The sequence below is a fragment of the Ahaetulla prasina genome, chromosome 17, assembly GCF_028640845.1.
Source record: "Ahaetulla prasina isolate Xishuangbanna chromosome 17, ASM2864084v1, whole genome shotgun sequence".
NCBI lineage: Eukaryota > Metazoa > Chordata > Lepidosauria > Squamata > Colubridae > Ahaetulla > Ahaetulla prasina.
In genome coordinates, this window is record NC_080555.1 from 11,224,904 (window position 1) to 11,251,737 (window position 26,834).

At 46.6% G+C, this 26,834-nt stretch overlaps 1 protein-coding gene across 1 annotated transcript; it reads right to left on the bottom strand.

The window, feature by feature from the left end:
* Nucleotides 1–1,673: 1,673 nt before the first annotated feature.
* LOC131186450 (inositol-trisphosphate 3-kinase B-like) lies at nucleotides 1,674–26,466 on the bottom strand. The gene is made up of 8 exons (XM_058160040.1): nucleotides 26,367–26,466; nucleotides 19,557–20,022; nucleotides 9,271–9,355; nucleotides 8,260–8,473; nucleotides 7,349–7,553; nucleotides 6,667–6,768; nucleotides 4,125–4,196; nucleotides 1,674–2,840 (listed from the first exon to the last, which is right to left on the bottom strand). The coding sequence occupies exons 2-8, from the start codon at nucleotides 19,932–19,934 to the stop codon at nucleotides 2,601–2,603; spliced, it is 1,296 nt and encodes a 431-aa protein (XP_058016023.1). The 5' UTR covers nucleotides 19,935–20,022; nucleotides 26,367–26,466; the 3' UTR covers nucleotides 1,674–2,600.
* Between the last annotated feature and the right edge of the window lie 368 nt (nucleotides 26,467–26,834).

Here is a 26,834-nt window from a genome sequence, read left to right on the forward strand (position 1 = left end):
TGTGGGGGGTGGGGAGCCACCCCATCCCTGCCTGGCCTCCCCTTGCAAAAGGAGGCCAAACTCTGGGCAGAAAAAAAAGACCCATTCAGTGCCCACTGCGGCCCACGCCGTTGCCAAACCTTTCCCCGTTTCCCCCCCATGAGGACTAGAAACTTGGCTTTTGGCAACACAGCAACTTCCATGATAAGCCTTGAACTTGGAGGCTGGGCCTGCAAGGTGTTTTTTGTTTTTTTGGATGAGACACAGATTTTGCCTGTGACCAGAGTGGAGTTTCTGCAAAAGCTGCCCTATTTGTGTGGGTCTCGGGAGGGGCAGGCGGGGTTGCGTTGCAGAGGATAAAGCCAGTATTGTGCTGTGGATTTTTGAAGCCAGAACCGTGAGCTGAGCTGAGCTGAGCTGAGCTTGGAGGGGAGGAAAAAACAGAATCGATCGTCTTAAGTCCGGAATCTCCAAACTGGGCCAACTTTAACACTGGTGGACTTCACCTCCCAGAATGCCCCAGCCAAAGCCTTCAATTCCCAGAAAGCCTCAACCAGGACTTCAATTCCCAGAATGCCCCAGTCTGGACTTCACTTCGCACAGTGCTCCAGCCTGGACTTCACCTCCCAGAATGCCTCAGCCAGGGCTTCATCTCTCAGAATTCCCCAGCCAGTACTTCAACTCCCAGAATGCCTCAGCCAGGGTTTCAACTCCCAGAATGCCCCAGTCTGGACTTCAATTCCCAGAATGCCCCAGTCTGGACTTCACTTCGCACAGTGCTCCAGCCTGGACTTCACCTCCCAGAATTCCCCAGCCAGTACTTTAACTCCCAGAATGCCTCAGTCAGGACATCAACTCACAGAAAGCCTCAGCCAGGGCTTCAATTCTCAGAAAGCCTCAGCCTGGACTTCACCTCCCAGAAAGCCTCAGCCAGGGCTTCAACTCCTAGAATGCCCCAGTCTGGACTTCAACTCCTAGAATGCCCCAGTCTGGACTTCAATTCCCAGAATGCCCCAGTCTGGACTTCAATTCCCAGAATGCCCCAGTCTGGACTTCACCTCCCAGAATGCTCCAGCCTGGATTTCACCTCCCAGAATGCCTCAGCCAGGGCTTCAACTCCCAGAATGCCCCAGTCTGGACTTCAATTCCCAGAATGCCCCAGTCTGGACTTCACTTCGCACAGTGCTCCAGCCTGGACTTCACCTCCCAGAATGCCCCAGTCTGGACTTCACCTCCCAGAATGCTCCAGCCAGGACTTCAACTCCCAGAATGCCTCAGTCAGGACATCAACTCCCAGAATGCCTCAGCCAGGGTTTCAACTCCCAGAATGCCCCAGTCTGGACTTCAATTCCCAGAATGCCCCAGTCTGGACTTCACTTCGCACAGTGCTCCAGCCTGGACTTCACCTCCCAGAATGCCTCCGGCCCCAGTCCTGGCTCCATGCCCAGACAAGCTGCAGAGGAGGGGGCACCTCCCGGCCCCAGTCCTGGCTCCATGCCCAGACAAGCTGCAGAGGAGGGGGCACCTCCTGGTCCCAGCCCTGGCTCCATGCCCAGGCAAACGGAGCAGGTAGACCCCTCCCCCTCCTCCACAGCATGTGAGCTTGAGGAAAGTTTACTTCCAACAGCTGATTGGAGTGACCCTCGCATCAGAAGACTGGATAGGCGGAGGCAACAGAAGGAAGGAGGCAGGCCTTAATGAGTGCTGAGTCATGGAGCCACACCCCATGGCCTATATAAAGGATCTGCTTTCTGGCAGTCTCTGAGTCAGGCAAAGTCGAACTTATCTTGCTGAAGTCACTTACTGGTCTCCTGCCTGCTCTGAGGACTTTGCTAGGACTTTGGGCAGAGCTGCAGAGGCAAGCCTGATTCGGATTTCCCTGACCCGGCCGTCAGTGGAGGAGTGGGACACGACACACGGACCCTGCGGCCTGCGTTGGCTTGACAGAGTGACTCACGAATGACCCAGCCCTGCATAAGTCCAAACCTTTGCAGCCAGCTTACGCTCCAGTGGGTTGCACAAAACTGCAAAGCTGGGCCGACGGAGTAAACCACGGTTCGGTTCGCCGCAGATAAACTCGGGCAATCCCGGTCTGAATTTCCCCGCCCGAAAGTCCGGCTTTGATCACGTTTAAGCTACTATGCGATGTTTCTTCGTTTAGTTTTGATTCTGTGCAGCTCCTTGCTGTAGTTGCTTTTACTTTCCAAGGGGGGGGGTCAGCCCCACCACGGAGGGGCCTGAAAATGGCCTCAGGCAATGAGAGACCCCTGCCCCCATTTGGCGAGCAATTGGGAGGGGTGTGTGTGTGTGGAAGCAGGAAAAGGAATTTGAAGGCTGGAGAGGAAATGCCGTTACATTCATTAGCCACAAACTCCTTGCGTTGTGTTTCTGGTGTGTTTGCAATCCAAACAGCTGGAAGGTCACAGTTTGCGTTTCGGCAAGATCTGGGATTTTGCAAAGGGTCCCGGCTCCCTTGGCCAAGCAGTTCTTCCTGGACGCTCCCAGCTGCCCCCTCCCCAAGCAGCACGGCTGCCTTGCCCAGAGATGTCGCCCACCTGATGGGGCAGGGTCCTTTTCCGCCGCTCTTGGCTTTGTCCCGGGGGGTGGGGGGAGGCGCAGGCTCACGAGGGCCCCGGGACGGGCTCCTGACTCTGCTCAGCTCTGGCCAGAGTCGCCCGGATGGTGTGGGTCAGGTGCTGCAGGCCGATCAGGTAGCCGTCCTCGTGGCTTCCGGGGGTCCAGGCCACGTCGTGGCGAAGGTGGGAATGGGCTGGCGCTGGGAGAGTCTTGCCAAAATCGATCATCCAGATGCTGGCATGGCCTTTTTGGTCATGGAGGAAGAGCAGGGAACTCCCGATAACCTAGGAGGGAGGGAGCAAGGTGGGTAAAAGGGGGAAGGAAGGAAGGAAGGGAGGGAGGGAAGAAATAAAAAGGGAGGGAGGAAGAAGGATGGATAGGAGATGGAAAGGAGAGATAGTTGAAATAAAGATGGAAGGGAGGTTGATGGGAGGGAAGGAAGGGAGGAAGGAAAAAGGGAGGAAGAAGGATGGAAGGATGGATGGGAGGGGAAAAGGAGAGATAGGTTGAAAGAAAGGAGGTTGGGAGGAGGAAGGAAGGAAGAAAGAGATGGGTTGGAAAAGGAGGAAGGAAGGAAGATGGAAAGATTGGAAAAAGGGATAGATAAATAATGAGGGAGGAAGAAGGGTGGAAGGGGGATGTATGGATAGGAGATGGAAAGGGGAGATAGGTTGAAAGAAAGATGGAAGGGAGGTTGATGGGAGAGAGGGAAGGAAGGAAGGAAAAAGGAAGGAAGAAGGATGGAAGGATGGATGGGAGGGGAAAAGGAGAGATAGGTTGAAAGAAAGATAGAAGGTTGGGAGGGAGGGAGGGAGGGAAGGAAGGAAGGAAAGAAAGAGATGGGTTGGAAAAAGGAAGGAAGGAAGATGGAAAGATTGGAAAAAAGGGATAGATAAAGGAAGATGGAAGGAAGAGAGAGAGATGGAAAGAAGGAGAGAAAGAGGGAAGGAAAAAAGGAGAGAGAGAGAGAGAGAGGATGAGGGGAAAGGAAAGAAGGTCAAATAATGTTCTCCAAACTAGAAGAACTAACTTTAGAGGCCTCGGAATAATATTCTAGGACGTGGGATCAAATTCTTGAAATGCCACCCAGCCTGGGAAAAGCCGAACCATTTTTTTTTTTGGGTGGGGGAAAGCCAAATGTAAATAACATCACCCAGCATGGCAAATAAAGCAGGAATACCCACCCACCTTACTGCAAACGATATAAATCGAAAAAGGCTGTTTGCTCTGCCATTTTTTGTTTCTCTTTTTTAAACCAGAGGTATTCAAACTTGGCAGCTTTAAGACTTGTGGACTTCAACTCCCAGAATTCTCCAGCCAGCTATAACTGCCATCTGTCAGAAATGGTGCAAATCTACTGCTTGGGTAGAGGGTTGGACTAGATGACCTACAAGGTCCCTTCCAACTCTTAAACTCTTACAATAAGGGTAGCGGGGGAAGTAGGTTCCCAGATTATTTTTCATAGTTGGGGTGGTGGGATCAGAGTTTGGTCTCACGCCCCCTTTGAGAGCTGAGAAGTGCTTGGCTTTCATCCTTTTTTGGGGGGAGGGGGGTCCCCAGCAAATTACCTCGTGCTTCTTGAAGAAGGCGGACTCATCCAAGGCTTGGCGTAAATTCTCCAGGCGTGCCAAGTAGATCTTCTGCAAATCAAGGAGAATATTAAAAGCAGGAAGAGTTGGGGGTCAATCTCTCTGCCCCCCCCCACAATAAACCTATCTCTTCTTAAAATAAATAATAAACTTGTCTCTTTTTAAAATAAATAATAAACTTGTCTCTTTTTAAAATAAATAATAAACCTGTCTCTTCTTAAAATAAATAATAAACTTGTCTCTTTTTAAAATAAATAATAAACCTGTCTCTTCTTAAAATAAATAATAAACTTGTCTCTTCTTAAAATAAATAATAAACTTGTCTCTTTTTAAAATAAATAATAAACCTGTCTCTTTTAAAAATAAATAATAAACTTGTCTCTTCTTAAAATAAATAATAAACCTGTCTCTTCTTAAAATAAATAATAAACTTGTCTCTTCTTAAAATAAATAATAAACCTGTCTCTTCTTAAAATAAATAATAAACTTGTCTCTTTTTAAAATAAATAATAAACCTGTCTCTTTTTGCCAGGTAAAATACAAAACAAATGTAAGAGTGACTTTAAATACAGTGAAAATCATTAAGCAATAGCACTTATATCCCGCTTCACGGTGCTTCATAGCCCTCTCTAAGCAGTTTACAGGGTCAGCCTCTTGCCCCCCAACAATTTGGGTCCTCATTTTACGCACCTCGGAAGGACGGAAGGCTGAGTCAACCTTGAGCCAGTCAGAATCGAACTGCTGGCAGTGGGCAGAGTTTAGCCTGCAATCCTGCGTTCTAACCACTGCACTGTTTTATTTCAGTGTTTCTAAATAGCTTGGTAACTTTTAAGATGGGTGGACTTCAACTCCCAGAATTTCCGAGCCAGCTATGCTGGGAGTTGAAGTCCAGCCATCTTAAATGCCATCTTAAGAAGGAAGAGGGGTGACATGACAGCTGCGCACTAGTATTTGAGGGGCTGCCCCAAAGAAGAGGGGGTCAAATTATTCTCCAAAGCACCAGAAGGCAGGACAAGAGGCAACGGATGGAAGCTAACCAAGGAGAGAAGCAACTTGTGAGCGTCCTAGACCAGGGGTCTCCAAACTTGGCAATTTTACGACTTGTGGACTTCAACTCCCAGAATTCCTCACATCTGGCTGGAGAATTCTGGGAGTTAACATTCACACCTTTTAAAGCAGGGGTCTCCAACCTTGGTCCCTTTAAGACTTGTGGACTTCAACTCCCAGAGTCCCTCAGCCAGCAAAGCAGGAGTCTCCAACCTTGGTCCCTTTAAGACTTGTGGACTTCAACTCCCAGAGTCCCTCAGCCAGCAAAGCTGGCTGAGGAACTCTGGGAGTTGGAGTCCACAAGTCTTAAAGGGACCAAGGTTGGAGACCCCTGTCTTAAAAGCATTGAAGGTTGAAAAACCACAGATCCCCCCCCCCCCGAATCCAATTTATACAGGTAGTCCTTGATACAGGTGATCCTTAATCATGGCTGGCTGAGGAATTCTGGGAGTTGAAGTCCACAAGTCGTAAAGTTGCCAAGGTTGGAGACCCCTGTCCTAGGATCAAGCCAGGGAATTCTCGGAAGCCTGAAATTCCGCCATCCCCAGTCACATAGAGATTAACAACATTTGCACACCATTCAAAACAGGGGTGGGCTGCAGGGGGGTTCGCAGGGGTTCGGGAGAACCTCTAGCTAAGATTCTGTGCAGTTTGGAAAACCCCAAAATCCCACCCCTGGCTGGCCCCGCCCACCCCTCTTCTCCTCTCTCCTTCCTGGAGTCCCCATGCGTCCCGTTCTGAACGCAGGTAAGTGCAGGGCACGCGTGGCGCCTCGGGGACGGCATAAACGGGCCTACCGGAAGTTTGAGATGGCCTCCAGAGGTCATTTTCACCCTCCCGGAGTCTCGAGGAAAGCCTCCGGAGCCCAGGGAGGGCAAAAACGCCACACACACACACACCCGCTGTTGTGCAGGAGGATGATTAGGCCACGCCCACCCAGCAACCGGGCAGAGAACCCCTTGCTAAAATTTTTGAAGCCCACCCCTGAAAAAAAGACAATCAAAAAGCCCCAAAGGAAACCAAGAGACCAAAACAGCCGACAACGAACAGCCAGATAAGCGGAGATTAACCCCAGACAAACAATCCTCCAATCAAGGAATTATCCTCTTAGACAAACAACTTAAGGCATCCTAAACAAGGAGCAACCAAGGACACTCCCACCCGATGCTTGTAAACCGAGAGCGAACCCCACTTCCTTCTGATACCGATGAGGCCAACTAGTCAGGTAATTTATTTAATTATTTATTTATTTAATTCGATTTTTATACCGCCCTTCTCCCGAATGAAACATCTGCAAGAAAACAACCAAACTCACGGAGCGCTAAGGACCTCACCCCCCGCAAAAAAAACAACCAACCCAAAATCAAATCCGCCCCACGACGTTTTAGCTCAGCCCCTGATCAAAAGCGTGGTTCCAGTTTTCGGCTAAGAATCCGGTTTTCTCCCCCCCCACTTTCCCTGGTCAAGATCTCACCAAGACATCCACGCGATTCTTCACAAACTGCAAAAAGATCTCCACGATTTGATCCTGGCTCCGCGTCTGCTTGAAATCCCGTTGCACGGCTCCCCCTTCGATCTGCAGAGAGAGAGAGAGAGAAAGAGAGAGCAATAGCAACGGTACTTAAGACTGATATACCGCTTCGTGGTGCTTTCCAGCCCTCTCTAAGCGGGTTACAGAGTCAGCCTCTTGCCCCCAACAATCTGGGTCCTCATTTTACCAACCTCGGAAGGACGGAAGACTGAGTCAACCATGAGCAAGTCAGGATCGAACTTCCTGGCTGTAGGCAGAGTTAGCTTGCAAATACTGCATTCTAACCACTGCGCCACCATGGCTAGAATAGGAATAGCAACAGCACTTAGATTTATCTACCGCTTCTCAGTGCTTTCCAGTCCCCTCTAAGCGGTTTACAGAGTCAGCTTCTCGCCCCCCAACAATCTGGGTCCTCATTTTACCAACCACGGAAGACCGGAAGGCCGAGTCAACCTTGAGCCGGTCAGGATCGAACTTCCTGGCTGTGGGCAGAGTCAGTTTGCAATTCTGCATTCTAACCACTGCGCCCCCACGGCTCAGTCAGAGAGGGGAAAGCGCGTATCCTGACCTGTTGATGGAAGACCTGCTTCTCCAGCCACGCCCCCACTCCCCCCGGCACACTCACCGTAACTCCTTCGATCCGGAACCCTAGAGAAGTGCTGGAGCTGGTATTTTCCCTCCACTGCATGTAACGGGGCTTGGTGACGGCCCCTTGGCTGTGCTCGTCCGGCGTGGGGGCCCAGGGGTCAATCTTCATCATCTTTTGGTAGAGGTCCCGTCGGGGGGCTGACCGGAGCTGACCCTTGCCCGCTTCGTCCTCCAGGTACGTTCTGGGCAACCGGGACAAAAGGGGAAGATTTAGGGGTGAAATGCTCCCGGTTCAGACCGGGTCACCCGATCCGGTAGCAATGGCGGCAGGTGGTTTGGAGAACTGGTAGCAAAAATCCCTGCCCTCCCCCCCGCCCATGGCCAGCTGAGCCACGTGATCATCAGAGGTTTTTTTTTTTTTTACTTTTAAAAGCATTTTTTCTTCGGCTGAAAAAATGCTTTTAAAAGTAAAAAAAAAAGGCTCCGAGGATCGCGCAGCTCAGCTGGGCTCGCCACAGCCTTTTAAAAGCATTTTTTCTACAACCTCTTCGGCTGAAGGAAAGTCACCAAAGGGGCCAAAACTCACTTAACCCTTGACACTCAGCAACAGATATTTTGGTTTGATTGTGGTCGTAAGTCGAAGACTAATCTCCCTCCATCTCTTTTTACGGCCAGATAAGTTAGGAAGTAAGTTTTCTTCCTCTTATTTGATCGTTGCCTAGACCAGGGGTCTCCAACCTTGGCAGCTTTAAGCTGGCTGGGGAATTCTGAGAGCTGAAGTCCACCAGACTTAAAGTTGCCAAAGTTGGAGACCCCTGGTCAAGGGCTCCTGCGTGAGCAGGGGGTTGGACTAGATGCCCTCCAAGGTCCCTTCCAACTCTTCTTGATGTTATTACAAGCCCCCAATCCAATTCTCCCTGCCCGCTCTGCGAGGAAGGCCGCTCTGACCTGGTGCCCATCTTGCAGTCCATGATGCTGGGATTCTGGAGCCCGCGGAGAAGGTCGTCCATCTGGATGTAGCGTTCGCCGCCCACCTCCGCCACCCCGTGGTAGGCGGGCACAAAAGGGCGCAGGACGTCCGTCATCAGTTCGGACAGACACGCCTCTTCCACGGCGCTGAACTTCTTCAGGATCTGGCCCCCTTCGCTGGGCTTGAAGTTGCCTGAAGGAGAACGGAGGCGAACATCTGGAGGTCAGCAGAAACACTCCTCTGCCAATGCTGGCTGGGGGATTCTGGGAGTGGAAGTCCTCCCCTCTTAAAGCCTGCTGGCTGGGGGATTCTGGGAGTGGAAGACCTCCCATCTTAAAGCATGTTACCTGGGGGATTCTGGGAGTTGAAGTCCTTGCATCTTAAAGCATTCTGGCTGGGGAATTCTGGGAGTTGAAGTCCTCCCCTCTTAAAGCCTGCTGGCTGGGGGATTCTGGGAGCTGAAGTCCTCCCATCTTAAAGCATGTTACCTGGGGGATTCTGGGAGTTGAAGTCCTCCCATCTTAAAGCATTCTGGCTGGGGGATTCTGGGAATTGAAGTCCTCCCATCTTAAAGCATTCTGGCTGGGGGATTCTGGGAGTGGAAGACCTCCCATCTTAAAGCATGTTACCTGGGGGATTCTGGGAGTTGAAGTCCTCCCATCTTAAAGCATGCTGGCTGGGGGATTCTGGGAGTTGAAGTCCTCCCATCTTAAATCATTCTGGCTGGGGAATTCTGGGAGTTGAAATCCTCCTATCTTAAAGAATGCTGGCTGGGGGATTCTGGGAGTTGAAGTCCTCCCATCTTAAATCATTCTGGCTAGGGAATTCTGGGAGTTGAAGTCCTCCCATCTTAAAGCATGCTGGCTGGGGGATTCTGGGAGTTGAAGTCCACCGCTCTTAACCTTGCCAAAGTGGATTTGGCTCTGATTCCCGGTCCCCCTCCCCACACCTTCCCCTGGGCACCCCACACATCCTTGTGCTATTCGTACCTTCGTGTCCGGCCAGCTGCACCCAGGACCTGTGTCGTCGCAAAGACCAGTGGACCATGGTGAAAAAGGTCTTCCAGGATTTTGTCTAGAGGAAAGCCAGAAAATGGGAGGTTGAAAACGTGGAAACTCTGAGTTTGTAGGTGTGTGTGAAACAGAAAATGGATGGAAACTGAACAAGGGAGAGATTCAACCTGGAAATAAGGAGGAATTTCCTGACAGTGAGAGCAATCAACCCATGGAACAGAAGTTGCCTTCAGAAGTTGTGAGAGCTTCATCCCTGGAGGCTTTCAAGAAAAGACCGGACTGCCATCTGTCAGAAGCGTTGCAGGGTCTCCCGCTTGGGCAGGGGGGTTGGACTAGATGACCTCCAGGGTCCCTTCCAACTCTGTTAATCTGTATCTGTATCAAGTACCCGGGTGGGGAGGCCTGAAAGACGAATAGGACCTTCCTCACCTCCAAGGGCTCAAGTGATTAAGGCCCCAGGCTAGAGAGCAGAAGATGGTGAGTTCTAGTCCCACTTTAAGTATGAAAGCCAGCTGGGTGCCTTTGGGCCAATCACCAGGAGACTGGGAATTCTAGTCCTAGGTATGAAAAACTGGCTGGGTGACTTGAGACGGCATAAAGGCCTCCTGCATTGGGCAGGGGGCTGGACTAGAAGACCTCCAAGGCCCCTTCTAACCCCAATGATTCTCTGATCCTAAGAGGGCTCGTTCCCTCTCTCTCTCTCTCTCTCTCTCTCTCTCAGCCCATCCCTCCTCGCAGGGTTGTTGTGATGGAGGGTGGTGGAAAACAGGAGGAAGAAGGTGCCTTTGGATATGTTCTCCGCCTTGGCTTATTTGTCAAAGTAATAAAAGCAGGATAACACATAAATAAGTAAAAAAGGAGAGGGGGGGGAAAAAAAAGCTATGGTCTTAAACGCAAAGAAGTAAATAAGTAAGTAAGTAAGTTTATTACAGCCATAGGCCAGAACAAAAAAATAAATAAAAAAAACACTCAGTAAATATACAATTAAAAATTCAAGAATAAAATAATACATATCAAATAAAATCTATGCTAGTTATCGGTTATGCAACTTAAAATTAAAATACTACTGACATCAATCGTGTCTAGTACCGTTCCTATAATTAAAATACATGATCTCAACCAATAGGGTCCCTTTCTAATTTACATGCATGGAGCACCGTCAGGTATGTGAGTAAATGTATTTTTCCCATAACTGTTATATGTTATATACATACATACATACATACATACATACATATATATATGTTTTCTGAGGTTTTCGCGGGTGTTTGTATGTAGGTCTTTGGTTATTCGGGTTTTCTCCCGCGTAAAATTGGAAGTGTCTTGGCGACGTTTCGACGAAGTCTCATTCGTCATCTTCAGGCTTCAGCTTCGTGCTTCTGGGAGCAACATTGCTCCCAGAAGCATGAAGCTGAAGCCTGAAGATGACGAATGAGACTTCGTCAAACATCGCCAAGACACTTCCAATTTTATGGGAGAAAACAATAACAGACCTACATATATATATATATATATATATATATATATATATATATATATATATATATATATATATATATATATATATATGTATCTCCAAAAAGTTGGCATCAGTTGGCATCTATAATTCGGTAACCAATTTTTTTTCTTGTGGAGATTAAACGGCAAGAAATCGAAGGCACTGCTTGTTGCAAAGAAGGAAATTCCTAAAACTTTTGCAGTCTTTGCATCTCCCAAGGATGTGCAAAAAAAACAAAAACGTGTGCAAAATACCCAGCGGATTGTTGTCAACACAACAATTGTCGCAATGGTCGGGGCCTGCCAGGCTTCCCCAATGGAGGAGGAAGCAGGAACCGACGACGTGCGTCAACCCCAGGCAGGAAATCTCAGCCCGGCTTGGCCTGAGAGGCCTCCTCTTCCTCCTCCTGCACAGCCCAGCTGGGAGGACCGGCCACCCTTCAGCAGCTCCGTCAAGCTAGCAACGCGGAGAAGCCACCCGAAAACCAGCCAGAGCCGGCACAGCCACGCCTGGCAACCACAAGCACCAGCGAGCGACACCAGCTCTGCAGCGGCCCAGGAACTCCCCTGCGGTCTGTGCAAAGGTTCAAGAACATGCATGCAAGGTCCTTTTTGCACCCAGGGCTGCCCCTGCATCCGGAGCCGGGCGTGGGGGGGCTCGTCATGTGGTCCAGGCGCCACGGCTCTCGCCTCGCTCTGCTGTGGCAACGTGGTAGCTCGGCAACCCAACTTCTGGAAAAAGTGCAAAGAATAGAATAGAATAGAATAGAATAGAATAGAATAGAATTTTTATTGGCCAAGTGTGATTGGACACACAAGGAATTTGTCTTGGTGCATAATAGAAATAGGAATAGAATAGAATAGAATAGAATAGAATAGAATAGAATAGAATAGAATAGAATAGAATAGAATAGAATAGAATAGAATAGAATAGAATAGAATAGAATTTTATTGGCCAAGTGTGATTGGACACACAAGGAATTTGTCTTGGTGCATATGCTCTCAGTGTATATAAAAGAAAAGATACGTTCATCGAGGTACAACATTTACAACACAATTGATGATCAATATATCAATATAAAATCATAAGGATTGCCAGCAACAAGTTATAGTCATACAGTCATAAGTGGAAAGAGATTGGTGATGGGAACTATGAGACGATTAATAGTAGTGCAGATTCAGTAAATAGTCTGACAGTGTTGAGGGAATTATTTGTTTAGCAGAGTGATGGCCTTCGGGAAAAAACTGTTCTTGTGTCTAGTTGTCCTGGTGTGCAGTGCTCTATAGCGTCGTTTTGAGGGTAGGAGTTGAAACAGTTTATGTCCAGGATGCGAGGGATCTGCAAAGACTTGGAGACAAAAACATACGAAGAACAGCTGGAGGATTTGGGTCTGGCTAGTCTAGAGAAAACAAAGAATGGGGGAGACATGAGGGCAGCGTTCCAGGATTTGAGGGGCTGCCCCAAAGAAGAGGGGAGTCAATTCATTCTCCAAAGCACCAGAAGGCAGGACAAGAAGCAACGGCTGGAAACTAATCAAGGAGAGAAGCAACCTGGAATTAAGGAGAAACTTTCTAACAGTGAGGACAATTAATCAGTGGAACAGATTGCCACCAGAAGTTGTGAATGCTCCATCACTAGAGGTTTTTAAGAAGAGACTGGACAGTCACTTATTTGAAATGGTGTAGGGTCTCCTGCTTTTTTTTAATTTATTTATTTGCATTTATATCCCGCCCTTCTCCGAAGACTCAGGGCGGCTTACACTGTGTCAAGCAATAGTCTTCATCCATTTGTATATTATATACAAAGTCAACTTTTATTGCCCCCCCAACAATCTGGATCCTCATTTTACCTACCTTAGAAAGGATGGAAGGCCGAGTCAACCCTGGGCCTGGTGGGACTTGAACCTGCAGTAATTGCAAGCAGCTGCTGTTAATAACAGACTGTCTTAACAGTCTGAGCCACCAGAGGCCCTGCTTGGGCGGGGGGGGGGTTGGACTAGATGACCTACAAGGTCCCTTCCAACTCTGTAAATCTGTAATCTGAACCGGGCATGGCTAGTCTAGTGAAGAGAAGATCCAGGGGAGACAGGATAGCACCTTCCGATATTTGAGGGGCTGCCACAAAGAAGAGGGTGGGGGGGTCAACTTATTTTCCAAACCACCTGAAGGCAGGACAAGAAACAACGGATGGAAACTAATCAAGGAGAGAAGCAACCCGGAATTAAGGAGAAACTTCCTGACAGTGAGGACAATTAACCAGTGGAACAGCTTGCCACTAGACGTGATCCACCCCTGGAGGTTTTTAAGAAGAGACTGGACTTATCTGAAATGGTGTAGGGTTTCCTGCTTGGGCAGGGGGTTGGTCTAGATCAGGGGTCACCAGCCTTTCGGACCTCAGGGACCACTATATTCATCATTTTAAATCCCACGGACCACTAATATGAATTTTTAAAAAGATAAATATTATTTAGCGCAATATAAAAATGCAAATAATTTTTCTGCGGACCACCAACATTTTCTCACGGACCACTGGTGGTTAGTGACCACTGGTCTAGAACAGGGGTCTCCAACCTTGGTCCCTTTAAGACTTGTGGACTTCAACTCCCAGAGTTCCTCAGCCAGCTTTGCTGGCTGAGGGACTCTGGGAGTTGAAGTCCACAAGTCTTAAAGGGACCAAGGTTGGAGACTCCTGCTTTGCTGGCTGAGGGACTCTGGGAGTTGAAGTCCACAAGTCTTAAAGGGACCAAGGTTGGAGACTCCTGCTTTGCTGGCTGAGGGACTCTGGGAGTTGAAGTCCACAAGTCTTAAAGGGACCAAGGTTGGACCCCTGGTCTAGAAGACCTACAAGGTGCCTTCCAGCTCTGTTATTCTATACTATTCTATAACCAGCGGAACTGCGTGCCACCAGAAGTTGTGGGCGCTTCATCACTGGAGGTTTTTATGAAAAGACTGGGCAGCCACCAGTCTGGAATGGTCTAGGGTCTCCTGCTTAAGCAGGCGGTTGGACTAGAAGACCTCTAAGGTCCCTCCCAACTCTATTCCAATTAATTGACGTTGCTATGCATAAATGATGCGTATCAAACACAGCAGTGATCAACGCACTTTAATTTATTTCGCCGTTTTCTTCCCCGTCATCTTCAAAACCGGCCGTTGGGAGGTTCTGGCAAGTATTTGAACACCATCTGACTCATAACAACACAGCGCTTAGTAAAATAAAAGAAAAGTTCTGCTCTCGAAATGCCTTCATTTCATTTCATTCAGTTGCAAAAACAAAACAAAACCCAAGTCGGGTAACCCCGTTTCCGACCAAGAAATGTTATTAAAAGCCAGTTCGAAGGCAGAAAGGTATTAAAAAGGCAGAAACTTATTTTTTGAAAAAGAAAAAACCCACAAAGCTTTTTTCTTTTCTTTTTTTTAAAAAAAGGAGTTTGAAACTTTTACTAAAATTAGTAGTTAAAGTTAGTCGGGAAAGAGACGTCTCAACTTCTAACCAGATGCTCAGAAATGCTTTTAAAAATGGGTTTCATTTTTTTGATTTGGACACTCCAATGTTTGATGTAGGGGGGGCAAAGATGGTTTCCCCTAATTAACATTGGCACATGCCAGATTGCATTTGATGACATCTGGGCAGGTGGGCGGAGCCTCCCGCCGCTACCGGCTTGCCCAAACCGGGGTGAACCGGTAGCAACCCACCACTGCGTGAAAGGTTATAAAACGGGGCAAAACTCCCTTAACAACCGTCTCACTTAGCAGCGTAAATTTTTGGGCTCAACGGTGGTCATAGGTCTCCCTGTACATACAGAAGGATACAATCAGTCCTCGATTTACGACAGTTGATTTAGTGACGGCTCAACGTCGCAGCGGCACTGAAAAATGTGACTTACCGTATGACCGTTTTTCAGAGTTACAACCTTGGCAGCATTCCAGTGATCGCGTGATCAAAATTCAGACCGGATCGCCTGATCTGGTAGCGATGACGGCGGGGGGTGGGTGGGTTTGGAGAACCAATAGCAAAAATCCCTGCTCTCCGCCCCCCATGCCCACCCAATCGCCCGCTTGCCTGCTTGCCGCTACTTTTAAAAAATGCTTTTAAATGAACGGTCTAAGGCCGTGATGGTGGGGCGTGGCTAAGTGGTCATGTGATTGGGTGGGCGTGGCCAACTCGATGTCACTCATGTCGAAGGGCGCATTGCCAGACTCTACTCGCCCCTCCCCTCCCAGCCCCTCCTCGCCTGCCCGCCCGGGCTCCTTAGGGCCCCAAAAGGAAGCAGTTGTTGGAACTAAACAGCCACCACGAGAAAAGAGTTGGCAAAACAGCTCAGTTCAAATTGGATCTGACTGAGAAGGAGGCTCAGCAGAAGCACCTCACTGAGGACTAGGAGCATAGGCTTTCCAAACAAGGAAGATCTGCAGGAATGCAAGGAGGCTGAGCAGCTGAGATGGTCAGCCAGTTCCAGGCTATGATGCAGTCCCACTGGAACGAGGCCCTCCGGCTCTTGGCCACCAGCGGCTCTTCCCTCCAGCCTTCGCCCAAAGCCCCACACCAGGAGGCTGAAGCAGACCCCATCAGAATTTCTGCCCCCCTCCGACCCTCACAAAAAGACCCCGAAGGGGGAGACTCTCTGCAGCAACACAAACGTTCATTGCACGTATCCGGCCCAGGGGCTGAAGTTTGAGGACCCCTGATTTAGTGCAATATAAAAAATGCCAATAATTTTTCTGCGGACCACCGACATTTTCTCGTGGACTACCGGTGGTCCCTGGATGACCAGCTGGTGACTGCTGATCCAAAACCTAAAACCCATCCAAAATATCAAACTTCCACATTTTCTCAGAAGCCAGCTTCTAACTCAGTTTCCAGGAGACCTCTCCAACTGGTAGGGAATTTACCTCCCATAATCCCCATCCTGCATGATTGAGGATGAGGGACACTGGTGCAAACAGCACACACACACACACACACACACACACACACCCCGACATTCTGGGGGATGGGGGGGTCCTAAATCCCTATTTTAACCCTTCCAGAGTCTCCCTTCCAACCATCCAGTCCGTCTGTTCAGTTCACTGATTCACTTTTGCACAGCTGATAATGTCATTTATTTTTAAAAATCGTTTTTGTGTGTGTGTGTGTGAGCTGCTGATCCAGTTCTACAGAGGAATTATTGAGTCTGTCATTTGCACCTCTATAACTGTCTGGTTCGGTTCTGCAACCCAACAAGACAGACACAGACTTCAGAGGATCATTAGAACTGCAGAAAAAATAATTGCTACCAACCTGCCTTCCATTGAGGACCTGTATACTGCACGAATCAAGAAGAGGGCCGTGAAAATATTTGCAGATCCCTCGCATCCTGGACATAAACTGTTTCAACTCCTACCCTCAAAACGACGCTACAGAGCACTGCACACCAGAACAACTAGACACAAGAACAGTTTTTTTCCCGAAGGCCATCACTCTGCTAAACAAATAATTCCCTTAACACTGTCAAACCATTTACTATGTCTGCACTACTATTAATCTTCTCATCGTTCCCATCACCAATCTCTTTCCACTTATGACTGTATGACTGTAACTTTGTTGCTGGTAATCCTTATGATTTCTATTGATATTGATTGTTTCCTGATTGCTTATTTGTACCCTATGATTATCATTAAGTGTTGTATCATTAAGTGTTAAATTGTACCCTATGGCCATCGTTAGTGTTGTAAATGTTTTACCTTGATGAAGGTATCTTTTCTTTTGTGTACACTGAGAGCATATGCACCAAGACAAATTCCTTGTGTGTCCTGTCACACTTGGCCAATAAAGAATATTCTATTCTATTCTATTCTATTCCAGTCCAGTCCATTATTCTATTCTATTCTATTCTATTCTATTCTATTCTATTCTATTCTATTCTATTCTATTCTATTCTATTCTATTCTATTCTATTCTATTCCATTCCATTCCATTCTACTGTATATATTATTCTATTCTATTCTTTTCTATTATTCTATTCCATTCCATTCCATTCCACTCCAGACCTTGATGAAGGTATCTTTTCTTTTATGTACACTGAGAGCATATACACCAAGACAAATTCCTTGTGTGTCCAATCACACTTGGCCAATAAAGAATTCTATTCTATTCTATTCTAATTTTGCAAAAATCCAGGGCTGCTATTTTGCAAACAAATAGCTTTGAATCCCAGTGTTGTGCTTCCTTCCTCTTTTAACTTTGACCTCTTCGCCACCCGTGAAAGTTGTGCTTCCTAAAAAGTTTTCTACGCAAGTATAAAAAACGGTTTGGGAAAGTTTTTCTTTCAATTTTTTTTTGTGAGCGGTGGTGTTATCCAAAGAAAAACAACGACTTTGATCTTAATTTGGGGTGGTTTCATCCGGATTTGGTGAGCAATGCACGGGTTTAAGGGAAGCCAGTGCTGAATTTTTTAAAAGGAAGGATTTAATCTAAATTTCCCTAACTCAGGGTTCTCCAAACATGGCAGCTTTAAGACTTGTGGACTTCAACTCCCAGAATTCCTCAGCCAGCAATAGCTGGGGAATTCTGGGAGTTGAAGTCCGCCCATCTTCCAAGCTGCCGGAGGTTTGTTTATTTATTTATTTATTTATTTATTTATTTATTTATTTATTTTGTCACAACAATATGTGTAGGTATCATACAAAAAAATTATGTAGTATATAAACACATATATGAGTAAACATAAGGAGGTATAAGCATATATATATATAGGAAGAAGAAAAGAAAAACAATAGGGCAGGAATGGTAGGCACGTTTGTGCGCTTATGCACGCCCCTTATGATCCTCTTAGGAATGGGGTGAGGTCAATAGTAGATAGTTTTTGGTTAAAGCTTTGTGGATTTTGGGAAGAGACCACAGAGTCAGGTAAAGTGCCAAAGCCCACTGCAACTACATAGCAAAAAAAGCTCTAAGAGTTGTAAACCTAATTTTGCGTAGCTTCTTTTCCAAAAACACCACACTACTAACCAGAGCATATAAAACATTTGCTAGACCAATTCTAGAATACAGCTCACCTGTTTGGAACCCTCACCACATCTCTGACATCAATACAATTGAACGTGTCCAGAAATATTTTACAAGAAGAGTTCTCCATTCCTCTGAAAACAATAAAATACCCTATCCCACCAGACTTGAAATCCTAGGCTTAGAAAACTTGGAACTCCGTCGCCTTCGACAAGACCTAAGTTTAACTCACAGAATCATCTATTGTAATGTCCTTCCTGTCAAAGACTACTTCAGCTTTAATTGCAATAATACAAGGGCAACCAATAGATTTAAACTTAATGTAAACCGCTTTAATCTAGATTGCAGAAAATATGACTTCTGCAACAGAATCATCAGTGCTTGGAATACTTTACCTGACTCTGTGGTCTCTTCCCATAATCCTAATAGCTTTAACCAAAAACTTTCTACTATTGACCTCACCGCATTCCTAAGAGGACCATAAGGGGCGTGCATAAGCGCACAAACGTGCCTACCGTTCCTGTCCTATTGTTTTTCTTTTCTTCTTCCTATATATGTTTATATGTGTATATACTATATAATCTTTTTGTATGATGTTGTGACAAAATAAATAAAAAAATAATAAATAAATAAATAAATAAAGTATTCCAAGCACTGATGATTCTGTTACAGAAGTCATATTTTCTGCAATCTAGATTAAAGCGGTTGACATTAAGTTTAAATCTATTGGTTGCCCTTGTATTATTGCAATTAAAGCTGAAGTAGTCTTTAACAGGAAGGACATTACAATAGATGATTCTGTGAGTTAAACTTAGGTCTTGTCGAAGACGACGGAGTTCCAAGTTTTCTAAGCCTAGGATAGGTTGAGAAAAACGCTGCTTTAGTTGCTGCTATGTGGACATATCCTGTTTTCTAATATTACCATCTAATGTAAACCTAACTTTTTTTTTTCTTACTATGGCTAACATGAAGCAAAAAGCTTTCAAGCTTAAAATGCAAATAGCCAAAACAAACAAACCAGGGTTAAACCTTGGCCGGATTTCAAAGCGCCTTCTTTGCAGATTTAGCCCAGTTTTCCTTAACTTCCCTGCTTCAGGAATGGAAGGAAAGCGCAAAGATTAATCTATAGGTTTATCTGCGTCAATAAATCACGTGCACGTATACGACGGTTCATTTAGCGACCGTTCGAAGTTACAGCGGGACTGAAAAAACGGACTTGTGGCCGATTTTCGCACTTACGACATAGCCATTCTATGGACCCGCGATCCCAAATTCAGACACTGGGCAAACTGACTCGTATTTATGACGGTTGCAATGTGATCCCCTTTGGCGATCTTCTGTCAATGGGGAAAAACCAGATTCACTTAACAACCAGGTTACTAACTAAAAAACTTCAGTGATTCGCTTAACAACCGCAGCGAGCAAGGTTGTAAAAGGATCGGCTTTTCCGAGCATCTGATAAACAAAGTCAACTGGGAAGTCAGATTCACTTAATGACCAGGTTGCTAATTGAACAACTTCAGTGATTCGCTTAACAACGGCAGCGAGCAAGGTCGCAAAACGATCGGCTTTTCCGAGCTTCTGACAAGCGAACTCAATGGGCAAATTCAGATTCACTTAACAAACGCGGGATTCATTCACAGAGCCGGCCAGAGAATTCTGGGAGCTGAAGTCTTAAACGTTGCCAAGGTTGGATCCCCCGTTGCTTTTAAAGACACACACACATACACACACACACCACCGCCAGCTCTGGCCCTCTGTGCCCCCCCCCCCACCTCACCTTCCTCAGCACCCGTTTCTTCGTCGCGACCGTCTTTCCTTCAATGTCGCTGAAGACGTCATCCGACTCCTGGGACGAACTGGCCAAAGACGAGCAAGTGGACGAACCTGAGATGGACCGGTCGAAAAGCAACCCCGGGGCTTGGCTTTCACAGGAAGGAGATGGAACTGGGGGCACCCCAGAGGCCATCTGGCCCAGCGGGCAGGGCGGAGACTTCTGGCATGTCTGTAAGCCGTTGCTGGGAAAGGCCCCGCGGGACAGCTCGGCCCCTCCCTCGGTGGCCCTCGCCGGGTCGGGCGGGGGCTCTGCCGCCTCCCACCCCTCGGGTTCCGTCGGGCTCCGAACGAGAGATCCCGAGGAAGCTGGAATCCATTCCATGAGGACGCCGAAGGACGGATCGATGGATCTTGAGCTGGGGTTCTCGTCTGGCTGCAACGGCTCCAGGTTCGGATTCCACCAGGATTGTCTAAAGAGGGGAACCCAAACAGGGCATAAAAGCATCAGCAGATTTTTAACAGAATAACGGAATGAGCTGGAAGGGGCCTTGGAGGTCTTCTAGTCCAACCCCCTGCTCAAGCAGGAGACCCTAGACCAGGGGTCTCCAACTTTGGCAACTTTACGACTTGTGGACTTCAACTCCCAGAATTCCACAGCCAGCTTTGCCAAGGCCTCTGGTGGCTTAACAGACTAATGCAGTCTGTTATTAACAGCAGCTGCTTGCAATTACTGCAGGTTCAAGTCTCACCAGGCCCAAGGTTGACTCAGCCTTCCATCCTTTATAAGGTAGGTAAAATGAGGACCCAGATTGTTGCGGGCAAAATGGATGAAGACTATTGCTTAACACAGTGTAAGCCGCCCTGAGTCTTCGGAGAAGGGCGGGATATAAATGCTAATTTAAAAAAGCTTTGCTGGCTGGGGGATTCTGGGAGTTGGAAGTCCACAAGTCATAAAGTTGCCAAGGTTGGAGACCTCTGCCCTAGACCATTTCAATCAATTAATTTATCAGTCAATCAATCAGCCAGCCAGCCAGCCAGTCAATCGAACAGGATAGAGCTGGAAGGGACCTCGGAGATCTTCTAGTCCAACCCCCTGCTCAAGCAGGAAAACCCAGACCTATTTATCATCTATTTGCTTATTTACTTATTCCACGCTTTAAAACAATGAACCAATCCACGCGTTCGCCACAAAGACCCATAAACGAGCCGTCTGAGAAAAACAGAGGTGGTGGTCCCCCCACTTACGACCGTTTGCTTCGCGACTCTTCGAAAGCGCAACAGCTCTGAAAGAAGACCGTTGTTTTTTTTTTTTTTATTGAAAGAGTTTTAAAAAAACAAAAACATTTTTCCCCCTTTTTTCCCCCTCCCTCCCAAAAACAAAACAAAACACCCCCTCCTCCCCACCCCGGCTTCCGGGTCAATCACAAGGTAAAGTTATACATAAACCAAACATAGAATAAAATTTTCCTTCCAATCCAAATAACCACATCCAAAGCTTTTCGTCTCCCAACCCCCTCCCCATTACATAAAATAACTTTCTAATTATTCAAAGGCAATCTGATATTTCTTAATCTGATATCTGTTTTGTAGATAATCAATCCATTTTTTCCATTCAATTAAATATCTTTCCTGTGTATTGTCTTTTAAAAACGCTGAGATTTTAGCCATCTCAGCCAAATTAATAACTTTCAATATCCATTCTTCTATTGTAGGTATCTCTTCTTTCTTCCAGTATTGTCCAATCAACAGTCTTGCTGCTGTTATTAAGTTCAGAATCAATTTAGTCTCAATCCCTGTACAATCCGTTATAATTCCCAAAAGGAAAAATTGTGGCAGGAACTTTATCTTCTTCTTCAGTACATTTTGAGTAATCCACCAAATTCTTATCCAAAAGACCTTAATTTTCTTGCAAGTCCACCAAATATGAAAATATGTAGCGTCATCACAATCACACCTCCAACATTTCGCTTGGATATCAGGATACATACATGATAATTTTTTGGGATCTTAGTGCCAAAGAAAGGTTTGTCAAATGGGCCCAAAACTCACTTAGTGCCTGTCTTGCTTAGCCATGGAGATACTGGGGCTCAATTGTGGTCGTAAGTCGAGGACTAAAGTGTGCAGACTCTAAAACAGGAGTCTCCAACCTTGGTCCCTTTAAGACTTGTGGCCGTCTTTTTTTTTTTTTAATTAATTTTTTAATTGCTTTTTTCTAACATTACAGACAAAAAAAAAGAAAATACAATTATTCCACCCTTGTGCTATACATAAAAAAGGAAGATTTGGGTCTTCGGATATATCCTTATAATTGTCAAAATCCACGTTCTCGAGGTACAGGTACCGAGGCGTCCAATTTTCCAAGCGCATAGTCCACGAATGGTTTCCAAATCTTCCAGAAAATATCTTCTTTATACACACCACTTCTAATTTTAATATCACATGTCATTTTATCATTTAAAGCTAATTTCCACATTTCAGAATTCCACTCTTCTATTCTAAAAATCACATCTAGTTTCCAATATCTAGCTATTATAATTCTACCTATTATAATCATAATTCTAATCAATTCTTTTTCATATTTTGTTAATTCTATTTCCTTAATTACCAACAATAATATAGTTTCCACTCTCAATATTATTACTTTCCCCATCATTTCAAATATCATTTTCTCCAATTGTTGCCAAAACTTTTTAACCTTATCACATTTATACCACATATGTTCATAAGTCCCCAATTCCATATCACATCTCCAACATTTTTTACTAATTTTTTTATCCATTTGTGACAATCTTACTGGAGTCAAATACCATTTCCAAACAACTTTGTAATTATGCTCTTTAATCCTTATAGATAAAGTCCTCATAATTCTACTATTCCAATTCACATTCCAATCTGACTCTGGTATTTCAATATTAAGATCTTTCTCCCAATTTATCCTCATCACTCTTTGTAGTTTTTCATCAGAGTTTATAATCTTATTATAATCTTTTTCATCAGAGTTTATAATCTTGCTGGCTGAGGGACTCTGGGAGTTGAAGTCCACAAGTCTTAAAGGGACCAAGGTTGGAGACCCCAGCTCTAAAAGACACAGCATTCAAGGAAAAAATGGGGAGAAGGAGAACAAATACTTCACTTCTCGTTACAGGTAGTCCTCAACTTAACACAATGAAGCCCAAAATTTATGTCGCTAAGTGAGACACTGGCCGAGTGAGTTGTGCCCCGTTTTTACGACCTTTCTTGCAAACACTCTGTTAAGTGAACCATTGCCGTTAGCAATGCGGTCGTTTGGCGAGTCTTGACTTTGCTTGTCAGAAGGTCGCCGAAGGGGATCACATGACCCCGGGGGACCCTGTAATTATGGATCATTTGCCAAACATCAGAATATAAATCACATGCCTACGCAGATGCTACAACGGTCATAAGGGTGAAAAACGGTCATAAGTCAGTTTTTTCCGTGTCGTTTTAACTTTGAACGGTCACTAAGTCGAGAACTACCTGCACTGCCTTCTTCTCTAACCCTTCTTCATCCCTGGAGGCTTTCAAGAAGAGACTGAGCTTGGGTGGGGGCGGGGGGTTGGAGTAGATGACCTCCAAGGTCCCTCTGTTAATCCGTTAAAACCCTTTCTCTAAAATTGCTTTTAATCACAGCAAAACAGGCCAAGAAACATATATTTTTTTTCCCCCAAAGCTTTATTTTATCGGATCCATCTTCGGTCCTGGAATTTAAGGAACTTCAAAAATATTGCACGTTAAGATTGCCGGAAGAAAGACGAAGCAAAAAATAAAAATAAAATAAGCCCAGTGGCTTATTTTCCACCCTGGACAAAATTTGCAGAGAAACTCTGCAATTTTGCAATTCGCGAACATTTTAAAAACCGAATTTAAGGAAAGCCCTGTTGTTCGTTTGCAAAAGGTGCTGTCAAGACTAAAGATTTCTTTCTCTCCATGCACACAAAAAAAAGAGGTATTTATTTGAAAGGTCTGTTTCCTGTTCCAGCTGCGCCAGGAATGTAATTAATCGAGAAATGATTAATCAAACAATGGCAACAAGAATTCCACCAAATGGAGAGGTTGCCAAGTCTTAGTCTCCAATGACCTGAAAGGGCTCCGAAGTGCCAAAAAATTAAAGGAGAATCTAGGATTATTTCTTGCAAATTACTCCTTTTTCACCAACTGTGCTTCCTTGTGAAGCCGTGAAAACAAAACAAAACAAAAAATTTAAAAAATGACAGTTAATCCTCGACTTACGACTATTCGTTTAGTGACCAAAGTTACAAACTTTACTGAAAAAATGTGACTTATGGCTGTTTTTTCAGAGTTACAAGCTTTCCAGCATCCCCCCGCAGTCGCACGATCAGATGCTTGGCCCCCGGTTCGTACTTATGACCGCTGCTGTGTCCCAAGGTCCCGCGATCCTCGTTTTACGACCTTTTTTAGAGGGACATCAGTTTCCCTTAACCCAAAGATAACTAACTTATCAATTGCAGGATTCACTTAGCAACGGTGGCAGGAAAGCTCCGTTGATGAGTGTTTCGTTTAACCACAGAAATTTGGGGGGGGGCTCAACTGCGGTCGTAAGTCGGGGACGACCTACAATTGAGACGGACTCTTGGATCGAGCCTTCGAATTGAAATGGGAATCTATTTTATACTACATTATACTACATATACGTACTACATATACAAATGTAGTATAATACTACATTATACTACATTTATACTAAAACATTAATATTAACATTAATACGCCGGCTCCTTCACCCACCCGTAAAATGGAAATAATGACTATTTAAGGGCATTTAAAATTGCCCCTCGGGAAAGGAGGGAAATAAATCTAAGCCAGCTTCAGCTTCTAAGTTCTCATTTTGCGGAGTAATAAAATCCTTTTTAAGATCCGTTTTTTTTCCCTCGTCGGATTTTTCGCAGGGCAGTTTCAACAACCAAAGTGGGGGCTCCAGCTAGCTGCTCCCCCCCACACCCCCAAATATAACACACACACACCCGTCCCATCCTGCACGCTGATCTACCGGCCGGACGCACCCGTGTTCGGGGTTCAAAACACAAGCAAAACACAAGCAAAGAGAAACAAACCCAGTTTAGTCTGAACGCAAGTGGAAGTTTTGGCACGGGATTCACACACAACCAGTCATTAAGGGTGTGCAACCAGGAGCATATCTGTTGCACACAACATAACCATTTAGCGACCGGTCAAAGTTACGACGACACTGAAAAAAGCCCCTGATGACCATTTTTCACACTTACGACCGTTGCAATGTTCCGCATGGACATGGGATCAAAATTCGGCCACTCGGCAACTGACTCACATTTATGACCGTCGCAGCATCCCGGGGATCCCCTTTGGCGTCTGTCTGACCAGCAAAGTCGACGGGGGGTGGAGGGGGGAAACCCCGATTCACTTAGCAACCGTGCGACTCGTTTAAGAACTGCGGTGATTCACTTACCACCAGAAAAGTCACCCAAGGGGGCAAAATTGACTTCGCTGCCCCGCTTTTAGCGGCAGAAACGTTGGGCCTCCGTCGCGGTCCTAAGTCGAGCGCTTTTAGCCGTCCTGAGCCGAGCGGCTGGAAGATCGCCTGGCTTGAGCTGGAGGGGGCTGGAGTAGAAGACCTCCAGGGTGCCCCCCTTCTTAGCTCTGTTCCCATCCTACGACCTCGATTCGAAGACTCGACTCACACAACCAGTCATTAAGGTGTGCAACCAGGAGCATATCTGTTGCACACAACATAACCATTTAGCGACCGGTCAAAGTTACGACGACACTGAAAAAGCCCCTGATGACCATTTTTCACACTTACGACCGTTGCAATGTTCCGCATGGACATGGGATCAAAATTCGGCCACTCGGCAACTGACTCACATTTATGACCGTCGCAGCATCCCGGGGATCCCCTTTGGCGTCTGTCTGACCAGCAAAGTCGACGGGGGGTGGAGGGGGGAAACCCCGATTCACTTAGCAACCGTGCGACTCGTTTAAGAACTGCGGTGATTCACTTACCACCAGAAAAGTCACCCAAGGGGGCAAAATTGACTTCGCTGCCCCGCTTTTAGCGGCAGAAACGTTGGGCCTCCGTCGCGGTCCTAAGTCGAGCGCTTTTAGCCGTCCTGAGCCGAGCGGCTGGAAGATCGCCTGGCTTGAGCTGGAGGGGGCTGGAGTAGAAGACCTCCAGGGTGCCCCCCTTCTTAGCTCTGTTCCCATCCTACGACCTCGATTCGAAGACTCGACTCACACAACCCGCTGTGCGCGGATCAGTTGTGTGTGTGTGTGGGGGGCTTCTGTGGGTCTCAGGGGCTTCAGTTTAAGGCAGGGGTCTCCAACCTTGGCAACTTTAAGACTTGTGGACTTCTAACTCCCAGAATCCCCCAGCCAGCAAAGCAAAGCTGGCTGGGGAATTCTGGGAGTTGAAGTCCACAAGTCTTAAAGTTGCCAAGGTTGGAGACCCCTGCTTTAAGGGTCCAACAGTAATGGAACAAAGAAAGGAGATGCACTCTGCCCATGCCCAGAGGAACTCTCTTCCTGGCCACCAGCACAGCGATTCCTTTCCTTTGGAAAGCCGGATGGGACCCAGCAAGGAAAGCTAAGGGGGTGGGTGGGAGGAGACCCCTCCCCTGCTCTCTGACACCCCCCCACCCCACCAATGTCAAGCTTCTGGGCGACCCGCATCTGGATCCAGACGTGTCTCCCTCGACACGTGTCTTGCATCTTCGCATGGGGAAGACCTCCCCCCTCCCCAGTCTATTTCTGCCCCCCACCCTTCCCCTTCCCCAGAGAAACCCCCCCTTCCTCAATTCCTCACCTGCAAAAGACGCATCTACGGGGGATTCATCCCGTGCCCGCGTCTGCGGCTTGCAAGAGCACGTCGGAAAGGCGGGGAGAAAACCCGTGCAGAGCAAGAGAGAGAGAGAGGGGGGGGGGAAGGGGGGGGCGAGGCGTCGGAGGAAGGAGGACCCGCTTAGGGAAAAGGCTGGTCTCTTGCTGCCCTCTGCTGCCCGCCGGCGGCACTGCAGCCCTCTCCCGCAAACCCAGGCTAGAAGCTGAGGAAGCCTCTCGGAGGGAGAAGCGAAACGTCTTCCTCACCCCCCCCCCCCAAAAAAACCTCCACCCCAGACGGCCTTAAAACGGAACATTGAAATACGGAATAAACTACTCCAAAAAAACCAATCATGTCTGTTACATACGTTTGATGAATGCAGCAACTAGTATTATTATTATTTACTTAATTCATTAAAAATGAAACTAAGTCGACTGAACATTCAAAAATACA

What these genes read in the sequence shown, in the direction of transcription:
- LOC131186450 (XM_058160040.1), bottom strand. Translation starts at nt 19,934, where the DNA reads ATGGAATGGATTCCAGCTTCCTCGGGATCTCTCGTTCGGAGCCCGACG. An exon ending in GACTGCAAGATGGGCACCAG is followed by an intron (nt 7,554 to 8,259) that starts GTCAGAGCGGCC and finishes CCGGTTGCCCAG; the next exon opens with AACGTACCTGGAGGACGAAG. An exon ending in AGAATCGCGTGGATGTCTTG is followed by an intron (nt 4,197 to 6,666) that starts GTGAGATCTTGA and finishes CTTGATTTGCAG; the next exon opens with AAGATCTACTTGGCACGCCT.